The 12545-nt window shown below is 48.3% G+C and overlaps 1 protein-coding gene across 2 annotated transcripts in view; it reads right to left on the bottom strand.

Annotated features, from left to right (window-relative positions):
- SLC38A7 (solute carrier family 38 member 7) overlaps positions 1-12545 on the bottom strand; it is a 38910-nt gene that overhangs the window by 19115 nt on the left and 7250 nt on the right. For both annotated transcript variants that reach the window (XM_068261454.1, XM_068261455.1), the window contains exons 4-7: positions 8599-8740; positions 7331-7426; positions 1681-1738; positions 1472-1586 (exon numbers count right to left, since the gene is read on the bottom strand). In XM_068261454.1, the coding sequence (XP_068117555.1) occupies positions 1472-1586; positions 1681-1738; positions 7331-7426; positions 8599-8740 (411 nt within the window). The remainder of the gene's footprint in view (positions 1-1471; positions 1587-1680; positions 1739-7330; positions 7427-8598; positions 8741-12545) is intronic.

Raw genomic sequence — 12545 nt, 5'->3', positions numbered from 1 at the left:
GTCCCGGTTATAAAACCGTTTAAATTATGTCCCTATCACAATGTTTGGCGACAATATTTTATTTGGAAATAAAGGTTTATTTTTTTTTAGTTTTGCATCCATCCCTAATTACAAGCCCATAGTTTATTAAGTAACAGTGTTATATCCTCTTGACATAAATATTTAAAAAGTTCAGTCCCTAAGGTAACTATTTATGTTTTTTTTCTTTATTACAAAAAAAAAAATAAAACAATTGGGGAGTGTGGGAGGTAATGAGTTAATTTATTGTGTAAATGTAATGTGTTTGTATATGTAAAATGCTTTAGTGTGTAGTTTTACTATTTGGCCACAAGATGGCCACAGTGTGTTTGTTTACATGCGACCTGTAAGCAGAAAGCAGTAAGAGGCTGGGAAGATCACAATGATCGCGCTGTTTCTAATAGAAGCAGCGGATCATTGCGGGGGCTTAGATCAACGAACGGGAATGGATTTTCCCGTTCATTGATCTCCGGGCGAGCGGGCGGCGGCGTGCACGAGCGGCGGGAGCACGGACAGCGGCGGTAGCGCGGAAGGTACGGATTTCTCCGTCCCTGGTTTTTTAGGGGGAAAAAAGGGACGGAGAAATTCGTACCGCGGGGGGTTAAGTGGTTAAAATACACACAACAATAGCATGTAATAACAAAAATATAAAACAATAAAAGCAGAACGCCGCAATGCATACAGGGAAATGTAGTCTGTGGATGTGAATACAGAGATGTACTCGCAAGCATGGACTACATCTCCCAGCATGCAATGCAAGGGGAACTTCAAATTGTGGCAGAGCTGCTGCCTCTCCTGAGGAGATGGCGGATCCCATACAGATGGGAGGGGAGAGGGGCAGCACCCTATAGATGAATATTGCCTATCACCGCCCTCCCCCTGTCCCAATTCACAACACTGCCACCCCTCTATGGGGAGGTTGTTTGTATACATTTTTAATCCCAGGTGCTCAGCTGCCAATCTACACACTGAAAGCACTTAGTAAGGAAAGAAGCAGCAGATACTAAACCAGGCCGGAGTCTTCAGCCAGCTGGTCGAGAGGTTTACTTAAAAGCGGAGCTACAACCTAGCATAAGATACAATTAAAAACCGTCTCTCAACTCCTCATTGCCTGCATGATTATCCTAGCTGCCATAATGACATAACATAATGTCATTGCTATAAAAAGCACCATCCCCCACTGGCATTCAGCTAGTACTGGAGGCTGCAATCTTGCATCACAATGTAATATCCAGTGCAGATGGTAAGTAGTACTATGCCTATTTTCTGACTTACTATCATGTAGCTTGTACACCGGAACACTACTCTATAAATCAGGCCTCATCTCATACATGTAGATACAAAAGAACACTTGGCAACAGCGACATGGCGGGGAATGACAAGGCTCCCAGGAGAAAATGAAAGTTAATCTATTAACCCTTTCAGGTCCTTACAAAAAAGTGTGTGTCCTTACCTGTCCCAGTGTAGACGCATAAAGCGATAAACATGGCGGCCGTCACTATTATTCCCCAACGTCGTAAGTTCTGCTCCTGCATGCTGCCGTACACGGGAACGCTACTGACGTGGCACTGAGGGGTGCAGAGAGAGAAAGGAGGCAGTGAGGGCAGATACATGGGGGCCGGTGCTGGCAAACAGCAGGAGAGAGAGGCTACATCTACACACCTGATAGCCAAAGCAAATGGTGGGAACAGCATTGAAAACCGCAATCCAGGAGGAGGCCCTGTGAGACAAGAGAAGACGTGACAGGAGGGGCAGGAACATGTATACAGCATAAACAGCAGAGGGGGGCTGGGAGAGAAGAGAAGACGTGACAGGAGGGGCAGGAACATGTATACAGCATAAACAGCAGAGGGGGGCTGGGAGAGAAGAGAAGACGTGACAGGAGGGGCAGGAACATGTATACAGCATAAACAGCAGAGGTCCTGTGAGACAAGAGAAGACATGACAGGAGGGGCAGGACCATGTATACAGCATAAACAGCAGAGGGGGGCTGGGAGAGAAGAGAAGACGTGACAGGAGGGGCAGGAACATGTATACAGCATAAACAGCAGAGGTCCTGTGAGACAAGAGAAGACATGACAGGAGGGGCAGGAACATGTATACAGCATAAACAGCAGAGGCCCTGTGAAACAAGAGAAGAGGCAGCAACATGAATACATCATAAGCAGCAGAGGGGGGCTGGGAGACAAGAGAAGATGTGACAGGAGGGGCTGGAACATGTATACAGCATAAACAGCGAGGAGTCCCTGCAAGACAAGAGAAGAGGCAGCAACATGAATACATCATAAGCTGCAGGGGGGGGGGGCTGGGAGACAAGAGAAGGTGTGACAGGAGGGTAGAGGCAGGAACATGAATACATCATAAGCAGCAGAGGGGGGCTGGGAGACAAGAAGACGTGACAGGAGGGGCAGGAACATGTATACAGCATAAACAGCGAGGAGTCCCTGCAAGACAAGAGAAGAGGCAGCAACATGAATACATCATAAGCTGCAGGGGGGGGGGGGCTGGGAGACAAGAGAAGGTGTGACAGGAGGGTAGCGGCAGGAACATGAATACATCATAAGCAGCAGAGGGGGGCTGGGAGACAAGAAGACGTGACAGGAGGGGCAGGAACATGTATACAGCATAAACAGCAGAGGAGGCCCTGCGAGACAAGAGAAGAGGCAGCAACATGAATACATCATAAGCAGCAGAGGGGGGCTGGGAGACAAGAGAAGACGTGACAGGAGGCATGGAGGAACTCAGGAGGGGCAGGAACATGTATACAGCATAATCAGCAGAGGGGGGCTGGGAGACAAGAGAGGACATGACAGGAGGGTAGAGGCAGAACATGTATACAGCATAATCAGCAGAGGGGGCTGGGAGACAAGATAAGACGCGACAGGAGGGTAGAGGCAGAACATGTATACAGCATAAGCAGCAGAGGGGGAGGCGATGTAGAGAGAAGGCCAGATAGTGTGCAATAGCAATGAAGAAACATGGGGTGGGGGGAGTGTCGTGCAGCAACAAGGGAGAAGCGCTGCCACAATGCTATGTGACCTCACAGTACAGGTAGCAGAGAGGAGGAGGGGGGGGGGGGAATACTGGCTGCTCCAGCCAGTCTTTCCCTGCAAGCACAGAGCTGTTCACTTGATCCCGCCCACCTTCTCCATCTGCTATGGACAAATACACTCTCTGTGGCCGGCACTGCAGCTTATTGTCTTCCTGTCCAGCTCTTCCCATCTCTGTGTAAAAAAGCATTTACCCCCTTCCCACGCCCTCCCCAGTTTGTTTATAAAAGCCCTGCACACCTCTCATCACACTGTTCTGCCTGTAGTTAGGGACGAAGGTCTCGATTCATCAAGACTTATCAAATCAATTACCGACAGCTCGGTAAAATACCGAACTCGATAAGTTGATTTCAGGATTCATCAAAGTTATCTACAGCTGTTAGCGATCATTCGGTAATCATTCGGTAATCATTCGGTAATGATGTGATAAAACGGAAGAAAGTGCAATTCATGAAAATGAAAGTGGGCGTGGTTTAGCGTTACATTTAGGATTAGTTATCTCCTTCACTGCTCTGTCGTTATTCCTGTCAGATCATTGCTGACAGAGAAGATGGAGCCATTGGAAGTGGTTATGTATCAGCTGAGAGTGATTCAAAGGCACAGAAGGGCAAGAATAAGGTCTAGATAGAACCATATCAATCTGCAAGAGAATGGATTTATTTGCTATAACAGGACATCTGCATTTCTCTTGAATCATCTTGTAAGAGAACACAGGCAGTGTCAGGGATAACTGGCTGCACTATATTGTTTCAGAAAAGGCTCCTATCAAGCCGCAGCTGGTGAAATTGTGGGGTTGTCCCAACCACTTCCAGAATCCTGGTCCAGGTGTAAAGCCCTATTCAGAATGTTGCTACTTGGTGTTCAAAGGACTGCCTTTTACCCACAATTCCATGGGAATCTTATGGCCTTGTGTTAAATTACCGCTGTAAAATGGAAATATCGACACGTTACCGAATGGTTACCGAATGGTTACCGAATTGTTATCGAAGTCACACCGAATGAGGAAAAACCTTGATGAATACAACTAGAAATCGATAAACTTCGAATTCAGTAATTTAATGAACTGGAAAAAGTTATCTCAAAGACAATGATGAATCGAGGCCTTTTTCTCACTGCTCTCTTAAATAATCCTTTAATAAAGACACCAGGAAGGGGTGGAAAGGTTAATATGATTTTCTATACACTAAGCACGGAGTAACGGAACAGAAAGACTTCACCCTGTTCATGTGCAGCTGCAGTGCTGGCCACAAAGAGGAAACCTCTTAGCAGCTGAGGGAGGAGGTGGGTGGAGTCACACAGAAGACAGAATTTCATGCAACTCCTTCATATATTATGCCTACCAGGCCAGCTATGCTTTATAAAATAATGATTATAGGGACCAACGATGGTCAATGAGATGCAAGTCATTTTGAGTCGATACTGGATTATGCAAATTGTGCAGCTTGAAAATGGACCAATCGAAACTTTATCTCTGCAGGATTTCATTGGTTCATTTTCAATCTGCATAAATTTGCATAATGTCTCATTAAGTTAAAATTATTTGCATCTTATTGACCATCCCTTATACGTACTGTAGGTTAGTTCTAAAAGGGGTTCTGTGCAGGGTATTAAAAACAAAAAACAGACACTTTCCTGGGGCTTCTATCGGCCTCCTGCAGCTGTCATGTCCCGCACCGTCCTGCTACGATCCTCCGTTCCCCGCCACCGGTCCGGTCTAATTATTCGTGTAAATAGATGAATAATGCTCGTTCCCAGGAGTCATCGGGAGTTTACTGGGCAGGCGCAGTTGGAAGTGTTCTTGTACTGCGGCCGCGCAGTAAGCTCCCGATGACGTGCGTGGCAGGGGCAAACCCAGGATTTTTAAGGGGGCGTTTCCTGAAGGGTCCAGAAGCACTTGTGTCCCCCACTGCTTCCGAAGAAGGACAGCTCAATACTGATCGTGCACAAAAGGGTGTTCGCATACTGCGGAGCTGCCTATCTTCAAAAGCACTCAAAGACACGTTTCTGAGGGCTTCTGGAAGTGGCGAATTTGAATGGGAGACAGCGGGGATAGTGACAGAGATGGAGGGGAAACCACATGACACAGAAAATGAGAGGAAGCCACATTGCAGGTGTGACGTGCTGGGACCCCTGGTGGGGTCACAGAAAGACAGTGACATTGGCCATGGGAAAGGAACAACTACTTGGAAGGGGAGATGTGAAAGAGATAGGGAAACAAACACATGGAGGAGGGGTAGTGACTCAGAGGGAGAGAGCCACAGAGAGTCGAGACACACACACACACACTAACTGTACACACACTGTACACAAACACACAAACACACACACACACACACACACACACACACACACACACTGTACACTACACACACACCCACACTGTACACACACACACACTAACTGTACACACACACACACACACACACCACACTGTACACACACACTGTACACACACACTGTACACACACACTGTACACACACACACACACACACACACACACTGTACACTACACACACACCCACACTGTACACACACACACACTAACTGTACACACACACACACACACACTGTACACTACACACACACACACACACTGTACACACACACACACACACACACTGTACACACACACACTGTACACACTGTACACACACACACACACACACACACACACACACACACTGTACACTACACACACACACACACACTGTACACACACACACACTGTACACACACACACTGTACACACACACTGTACACACACACTGTACACACACACTGTACACACACTGTACACACACACTGTACACACACACACACACACACACACACACACACACACACACACACACACACACACACACACACACACTACAGAGCTTTTAAGTTGATAAAAGTTACAAAGGCAATTCAGATCACTCCATGGAGGAGGTGAACAGGCACATTACCTTGCTTATTGGAGGGGGAGGAGGGAGCTCCATCCCAGCAGACACTAGCCACTTTGATGAGCAGCCCCCCCTCTGTAAACACACACTCTGCAGGAGATCATCTCCTGACTCGCAGGCACAGATCCCCGGCAAGTGAGCTGACTGAAGGATGAGTCATCAGCTCTGATGACTTGCTCATACTTGCTGCAGGCACCGCTGCTTAGCTGGGTTTCATACTGTCTGTGACACAGGACTACAGGCATCACAGGGGGGGGGGGGGGATTCTGGGTAACGGTAACCTCCCCCTCCCTACGCCAGTGCGTGGAAGCGAGCAGGCCTGCGGCCGCAGTTCTATTGCAGGAGGAATTAGACCGGGACCGGCGGCGGGAAACGGAGAATCTTAGGAGGATGGCGTGGGACAGGACAGCTGCAGGAGGCAGACAGAAGCCACAGGTAAGTGTCTGTTTTTTGTTTTTAATGCCGTACACAGAACCCCTTTAACCTGAATCTGTTCTTAAGTTGGAACACTGCCATCTCTGTCCACCTTTGTGTTACCTCAGTCTCCCTGTTCCTTAAAGTGGATCCAAGATAAACTTTTACACATTGCAGAATTGTGTTCCTTTCCTATAGTTTATAGGGCATTCCTCAAGCCAAATACTTTTTTGTTTTGTTTTAATACTCTAATTCCCTATAAACTAAATAAGCCTCATCCACAGCTCCTTTTGTGCCTTGTAGCAAGGGCTTATGGGAGCTCAGTCTGGGCAGGAGGAGGAGGAGGTTACTAGCCATTGATTTCAGAGGCAGAGGGGAGGAGGGAGGAGGAGAGGGGACTGAATTTATACACAGGCAAGCTGATAGCATCTCCAGCCCTCAGCCTGTGACAGTGTGACTAACAGAACATGGCTGCCCTCATTGTATCACAGGAATAAATAATCATAAACTTTTGAAGCTGTTTGCAGCTAGATTTGCTGTGTAAACTATCTAAGATATATAGACAAGTTACTTGTTATAGTCAGTTTTTCATCTCGGATCTGCTTTAAGTGTCCCCCTCTCTGACCTCAGCCTCCACTGTGTCCCTTTGTACCAGTAGTTCCAAGGACGAGCACATCCTGGCAGCGTGAGCCCGGACTTGCGAATGGTTAGTACAGATCTGCCTGTCCTCGCATCTACCTGGGACAGGAGTAGCTCCAATCGTTACAGACTATCCAGAGCATTCTCTCTACAAAGGTATCAGAGATGAAGGGAGAGACCTCACATCAGCTTTACTTTAAAGCAAATCTGAAGCAAAAAAACAAAACAAACATTGAGGACCACTGAATGGTGGAGATACGTACTTGGATGGAATGTAAGCGGGAATCTCATCGTGTGGCCGAGCACAGCGGTAGATGACGATGAAGGTCACATAACACGTCCCCAGAACACTGAGAGAACTGAGAGAGAACAGCAGATTAGGAGCTGCAGGAGGATAGATACAGGAGACCCTCCCTGAGGGCTCCCTCTGCTGGAGGGGGGTTTACTGAGAAGACTCTGCAGGGGAATACAAGTGACAACACTCCCCACCGCCTGATACTGTACAGCAGGGGACACCAACATTTATTGGCCCAGGGACTTCTTTTCAGTCCAAACATTTACCCGGGGACCAGGGGCGGTTGTTGGGACTTTTAGCTTACAGTCACTGTAATACTGCTGCTCTCATCTCACTTTGCAGATGCAGACCTTCCACATGAGTGTACTACACACGGCCTCCCTCAGTGAAGTCGCAGCTGCGCACGAGGAGAGGCGGAGATGTAGCAGGGTGATGTAGCGGCGTGCATGTGACACCGTGCACTCGCGGCCAATGAAGGAGCAGAGATGGAGGGCTGGGGGTTTCCAGATTGCGCGGCCGAAGGTTACTCTGCTGTGAGTAGAGGCCGCATGATGTAGCCGCAGCCCGGTGTTGTGTCTGATGACGCTGCCTGGTGATTTGCGCTGCCGCGCATGCGCAGTAGGAGATTGCGCGGCCACATTTCCTACAGAATGATGCTGCTGGAGGTAAAATACTAAATATCTCCGCTCCCACACATCCTACACTCCCCAAATTTTCAGGGTAGGGAGGGAACCCCCCGAACTACCTCTATGCCAAATTGCAGCCCCCGAGACCCACTGGTTCCCAAGATAGGTTTCTCTAATCTATCTCCTGAACCAGCGGGGCTCGGGGGCTGCAATTTGGCATAGAGGTTGTTTGGGGGATCCCCTCCCTACCCTGAAAATGTGATGAGTGTAGGATGTGTGGAAGCGGAGATATTTAGTATTTTATCTCCAGCAGCATAATTCACTTCACACTGAGCATGCGTGCTACTCAGTGTGGGAGGAGCTTCCAGGCAGCGCAATCAGACATTACACCGGTATTGGCCCGCAGACTGGGGGTTTCCAGCTTGTGCAGCTGAAGGTAACTGCAGTGAGGAGAGGTGGGGTTGTAGCCGCGGCCGGACGCCATACGTCCCGCAGCCCGGTATTGGCCCGCAGATTGGGGGGGTTGGGGCCATTGCTGTACAGCACGCCCCGCAGCCTGGTATTGGGGGTTGGGGACCCCTGCTGTACAGCACCTCCGCCATCAGCTCACCTTGCGTATTTCTGGACGCTGATCTCACGAGGCAGAGATAGCGGCAGGATGAAGAGAAATCCGGTGAAGGCGATGGTGAACTTCCTGTCGGCGTACCACGGAATGCTGCCGCCCAGCAGAGAGGGCATCATGGCCACCAGGACTGCACAGAGACAGCAGAGAAGAGGTCACAGATCAGACAGACTACCAACATATCAAATATAACCCGCTGAGCTCGGGACGCACACCGCAGACAGGAAAACTAACTGCTCCGCTCTGTGGAACGACTTCTCCATTTTATCAACAGAAATTACACCAATACTGTGATAACGCAAGGAGTCCTGCAGGAAATCTTCTGGGAGATCAATTGTTATGAGATTTAAAGCGGACCTGAACTCAGAACTTCCTCTCTGCTCTATAAGATAAGCAACAGCATAATCACCTTTACAGGAAAACATTTGTTACAGCTGATACTAATCCTACAATAAATCTGCAGTGTGTCTACTTCCTGCTTTCATGAAAGCAGACATATTGTTAACATTCTCAGCTTTCAAATGAGCTTATCTGACGTGGCAGTCATGTGATTCTTGCCAACTGGTAAAGCAATCACTTATTAATGAAAAGGCACCTGTAGTGAAAGAGATATGGAAGCTGCCATATTTATTTTCGTTTAAACAATACCAGTTGCCTGGCAGTCCTGCTGATCTCTTTGGGCTCGATTTACCAAGCGGTGCAAAGTGTTAGCACCGTGGTGAAAAGGCCCTCTTCACGCCTAAAGTCACTTTAGGCATGATAAGAAGGGCTTCGCGCGAAGTTGCCGCGCGTAAAGTTTTGCGCGCGCTCCCGCGTGCGTGCGCGCGAAGCGCCCCTCACTTCGCGCGATGCGCCCATTAAACCCTATGGGACTTTGCGCGCGCGCCTGTGCGGGTGCGCGCGCAAAACTTTGCGCGCGATAACTTCGCGCGAAGTGCAGCCAAAAACGGTGCTAACTCAGTGGTGAAGAGGTCATCACGCCTAAAGTCCTTTAGGCGTGATAACTGGGTTAGCACCGCTTGGTGAATCGAGCCCTTTGACTGCAATAAAGTCTGAATCACACACCTGAAACAAGCATGCAGCTAATCCAGTCAGAGCACCAGATCTGCATGCTTGTTCAGGGGCTATGGCTAAGAGTATTAGAGGCAGAGGATCAGCAAGGCAGCCAGGCAATATGCATAGTTTAAAAGGAAATAAATATGTCAGTTCAGGTATTCTTTAAAGTGAACCCGAGACAGTACTTGTTAATAAAAAGCCAAACACCTTCAATTCAGCTCTCTATGTTGTTAGGATTAATAAATAGGATTACTAGGAATACTAAAGGCTACTTCAAGCAACTTCACACTAATTGCAACACATTTTGTCAGGTCTGGAAGTGTGTCAGCTTCCTGCTTGGCAGGGAGTTTATGCAGGTGTGGAAAATAAGCACCAATCCTGATCTGTGCAGCTAGTTAGCCCTGTACGCATGGGAAAGATGCCTAGAGTGTCTGCATTAAAAACGAGTGCATCATAAAGTACAGATTGCAGACCAGGAAAATAATGCAACTCGGACAACTCCGTTTTTAGTGGACTCGTGTTCCTTGCCTGAGTGATCAGGTAGGTGGCAATGAATCCAATATAGTAGGAAATGATCAAAGGGATCATATTTGTTGTAAACATCAACGTCAAAACCCACCAACAAATATCAGGAACTCTACCACCAAGAATGACCGAGAGGGGCCACTTGTTGACTTCTTTTTAGTGAGGTTTTAAATACAATTACCGTAATGTTACCCTCATTGCACCTGAAGGTCACTTTGGCGATTAATTGGGTATCTAACTCACCCGATCGCTGAGAAATGGGCAATATTGTTTAACCACGCCCCTCCCATGGGCAAAACCACTGTGGCAGAGGTCTCCATGTTGAAATCCAGAGCTCTGTGGCCCCCGCCTGTGTTTCTGTGGGCTGCCCTCAGCTCAGCAACTGATGCCTCATAGGATGCTGGAGGTAGGCCATGGCAAGACCGGTACGGTGGCCACAGAGCTCCAGACTTCACTGGAGAGGCTGTGGGTAAAAACACCGCAAAGGTTTTGCTGAGCGAAGGGAGGGGAGGCGTTTAAAGAGGGAAAAAATTGTTACTTACTTACCTGAGGCTTTTTCCAGCCCCCTGCAGTCCACCAGGTCCTTCGCTGTCCTTCCGGTCCGCACTGCTGTGTCACTGCATGTGCCGTCCTGACCGAACGTGCCTCCTCAGCCGTGCTCCCATGTCCAGGCCTGCGCAGCTTCTGAAACCTGTAACTGCGTATACACAGAACGCTCCTGGCTTCCAGACTAAGATCGAGGAGGCGTGCGGCATGCGCAGTAATCCGTGACTGAGCCAATCATGGATTTTAGTGGGGGTCACACAGGCAAAATGGAGCCGACCGGGAGGACAACATGCGACCCGATGGACTGCAGGGGGCATGAAAGAAGCACCAGGTAAGTTACGTTCCCCTTATCCTCCTTAGTGGTATGCCTGACACTGTGTCTGGCATACCACTTCCTGGCCCCAGCAGTCCCCCATGCATAATTAATGCGATCTCATGCCTGTAAACCCTCTAGCTAGCACAAGTGTCCTGGACCCCCCAATCCCTGCCGCTCCCCCCGTTTATACATTACCCCACCTGGCTCCAGCGATCGCGCAGCCTCCCCGCACAGCTTGGGTCTCTCTATGGGGAGGATCTGGTTTGCGCATGACGTCACGACGTTGGCGACGTCATGCGCAAACCTGATCCTCCACATAGTGAAGACCGGAGCTGTTTGGAGAGGCTGCGCGATCGCTGGATCCAGGCTGGGTAATGTATAAACGGAGGAAGCGGCAGGTCTCGGGGGGTGCCGGACACTAGTGCTAGCTAGAGGGTTTATAGGCATGAGATCACATTCATTTTACATTTGGACACAAACTGGCAAAACCTCCTGAGCAGCGTAACGTTCAGGAGGTTAGCAATGATTTCTCAGCAGCTGGGCAAATTATATACCCGTTCAAAACTGCCTTAAAGAGACTCTGAAGTCCCGTTTTTTTACCAGCTTTTTGCTTATAATACTGTTCAGCATGATTGCCGCACTAAATTCGCCGCATCCCCGCGGCAGATGAATGTTTTATGGCTGACATACAGCCCTGTAGAGCTCCCGGGCTTCTCTTCCTGGAAGAGGCAGAGCTTCAGGCTGTAGCTCTGCCTCCTCCGCAGTCAATCTCCTCTGATCGCCGCCTCTACCCGCCCCTCTCAGTCTTCCTTTCACTGATAGGGGCAGGGAGGAGGCGGAGATCGGCAGAGATTGATTGCGGAAAGGCAGAGCTACAGCTCATAGCTCAGCCTCCCCAGGAAGAGAAGCCCTGCGTGTCAGGGCAGCATGATCTGCGACCAGCAAAGTCGTAGAACTTTGCTGGTCTATTACTAAGCAATAAATCACTCATCTGCAGCGGGGATGCGTCGCATTTAGTGAGGAAATCATGCTGAACAGGATTATAAGGAGAAAGCTAGTAAATAACTAGACTTCAGTGTCTCTTTAAAGCAATATTAAACTCTGGCATAATATTAAATAAAAATGTGTTTTCCTACGTTTTATATCCCATACAGTTATCATATTTGCTATGTGCACAAGTATTATTATTCGTTTAGAAATTACAAGTTCCCAAAGTACAGTTTATTTATAACTGGTGTATTTCTATTGCAATATACCCAGTTATGATTTCTAAGCTGCCGTCTGTGTTCTGGACACATTACATGGAGTTTCTCCACAGCCAGGGAATGTTTACAAGATAATGTTATAACCTCTGGTTCTCACTGCAGCGCGCTTTCTATTGAAAAAGTAAGTCCTCTGCTTAACTGTTTGAATGCTGTTCTGCTAAAAAAAAAATTGTAGTAGTATATTATATGCTGTAAATAATCTTTTAGAGCAAAGAAGAAAATGTTGG

The sequence above is a fragment of the Hyperolius riggenbachi genome, chromosome 11 (genome assembly GCF_040937935.1).
Source record: "Hyperolius riggenbachi isolate aHypRig1 chromosome 11, aHypRig1.pri, whole genome shotgun sequence".
NCBI lineage: Eukaryota > Metazoa > Chordata > Amphibia > Anura > Hyperoliidae > Hyperolius > Hyperolius riggenbachi.
This window is presented reverse-complemented; position numbering and strand designations above follow the sequence as displayed.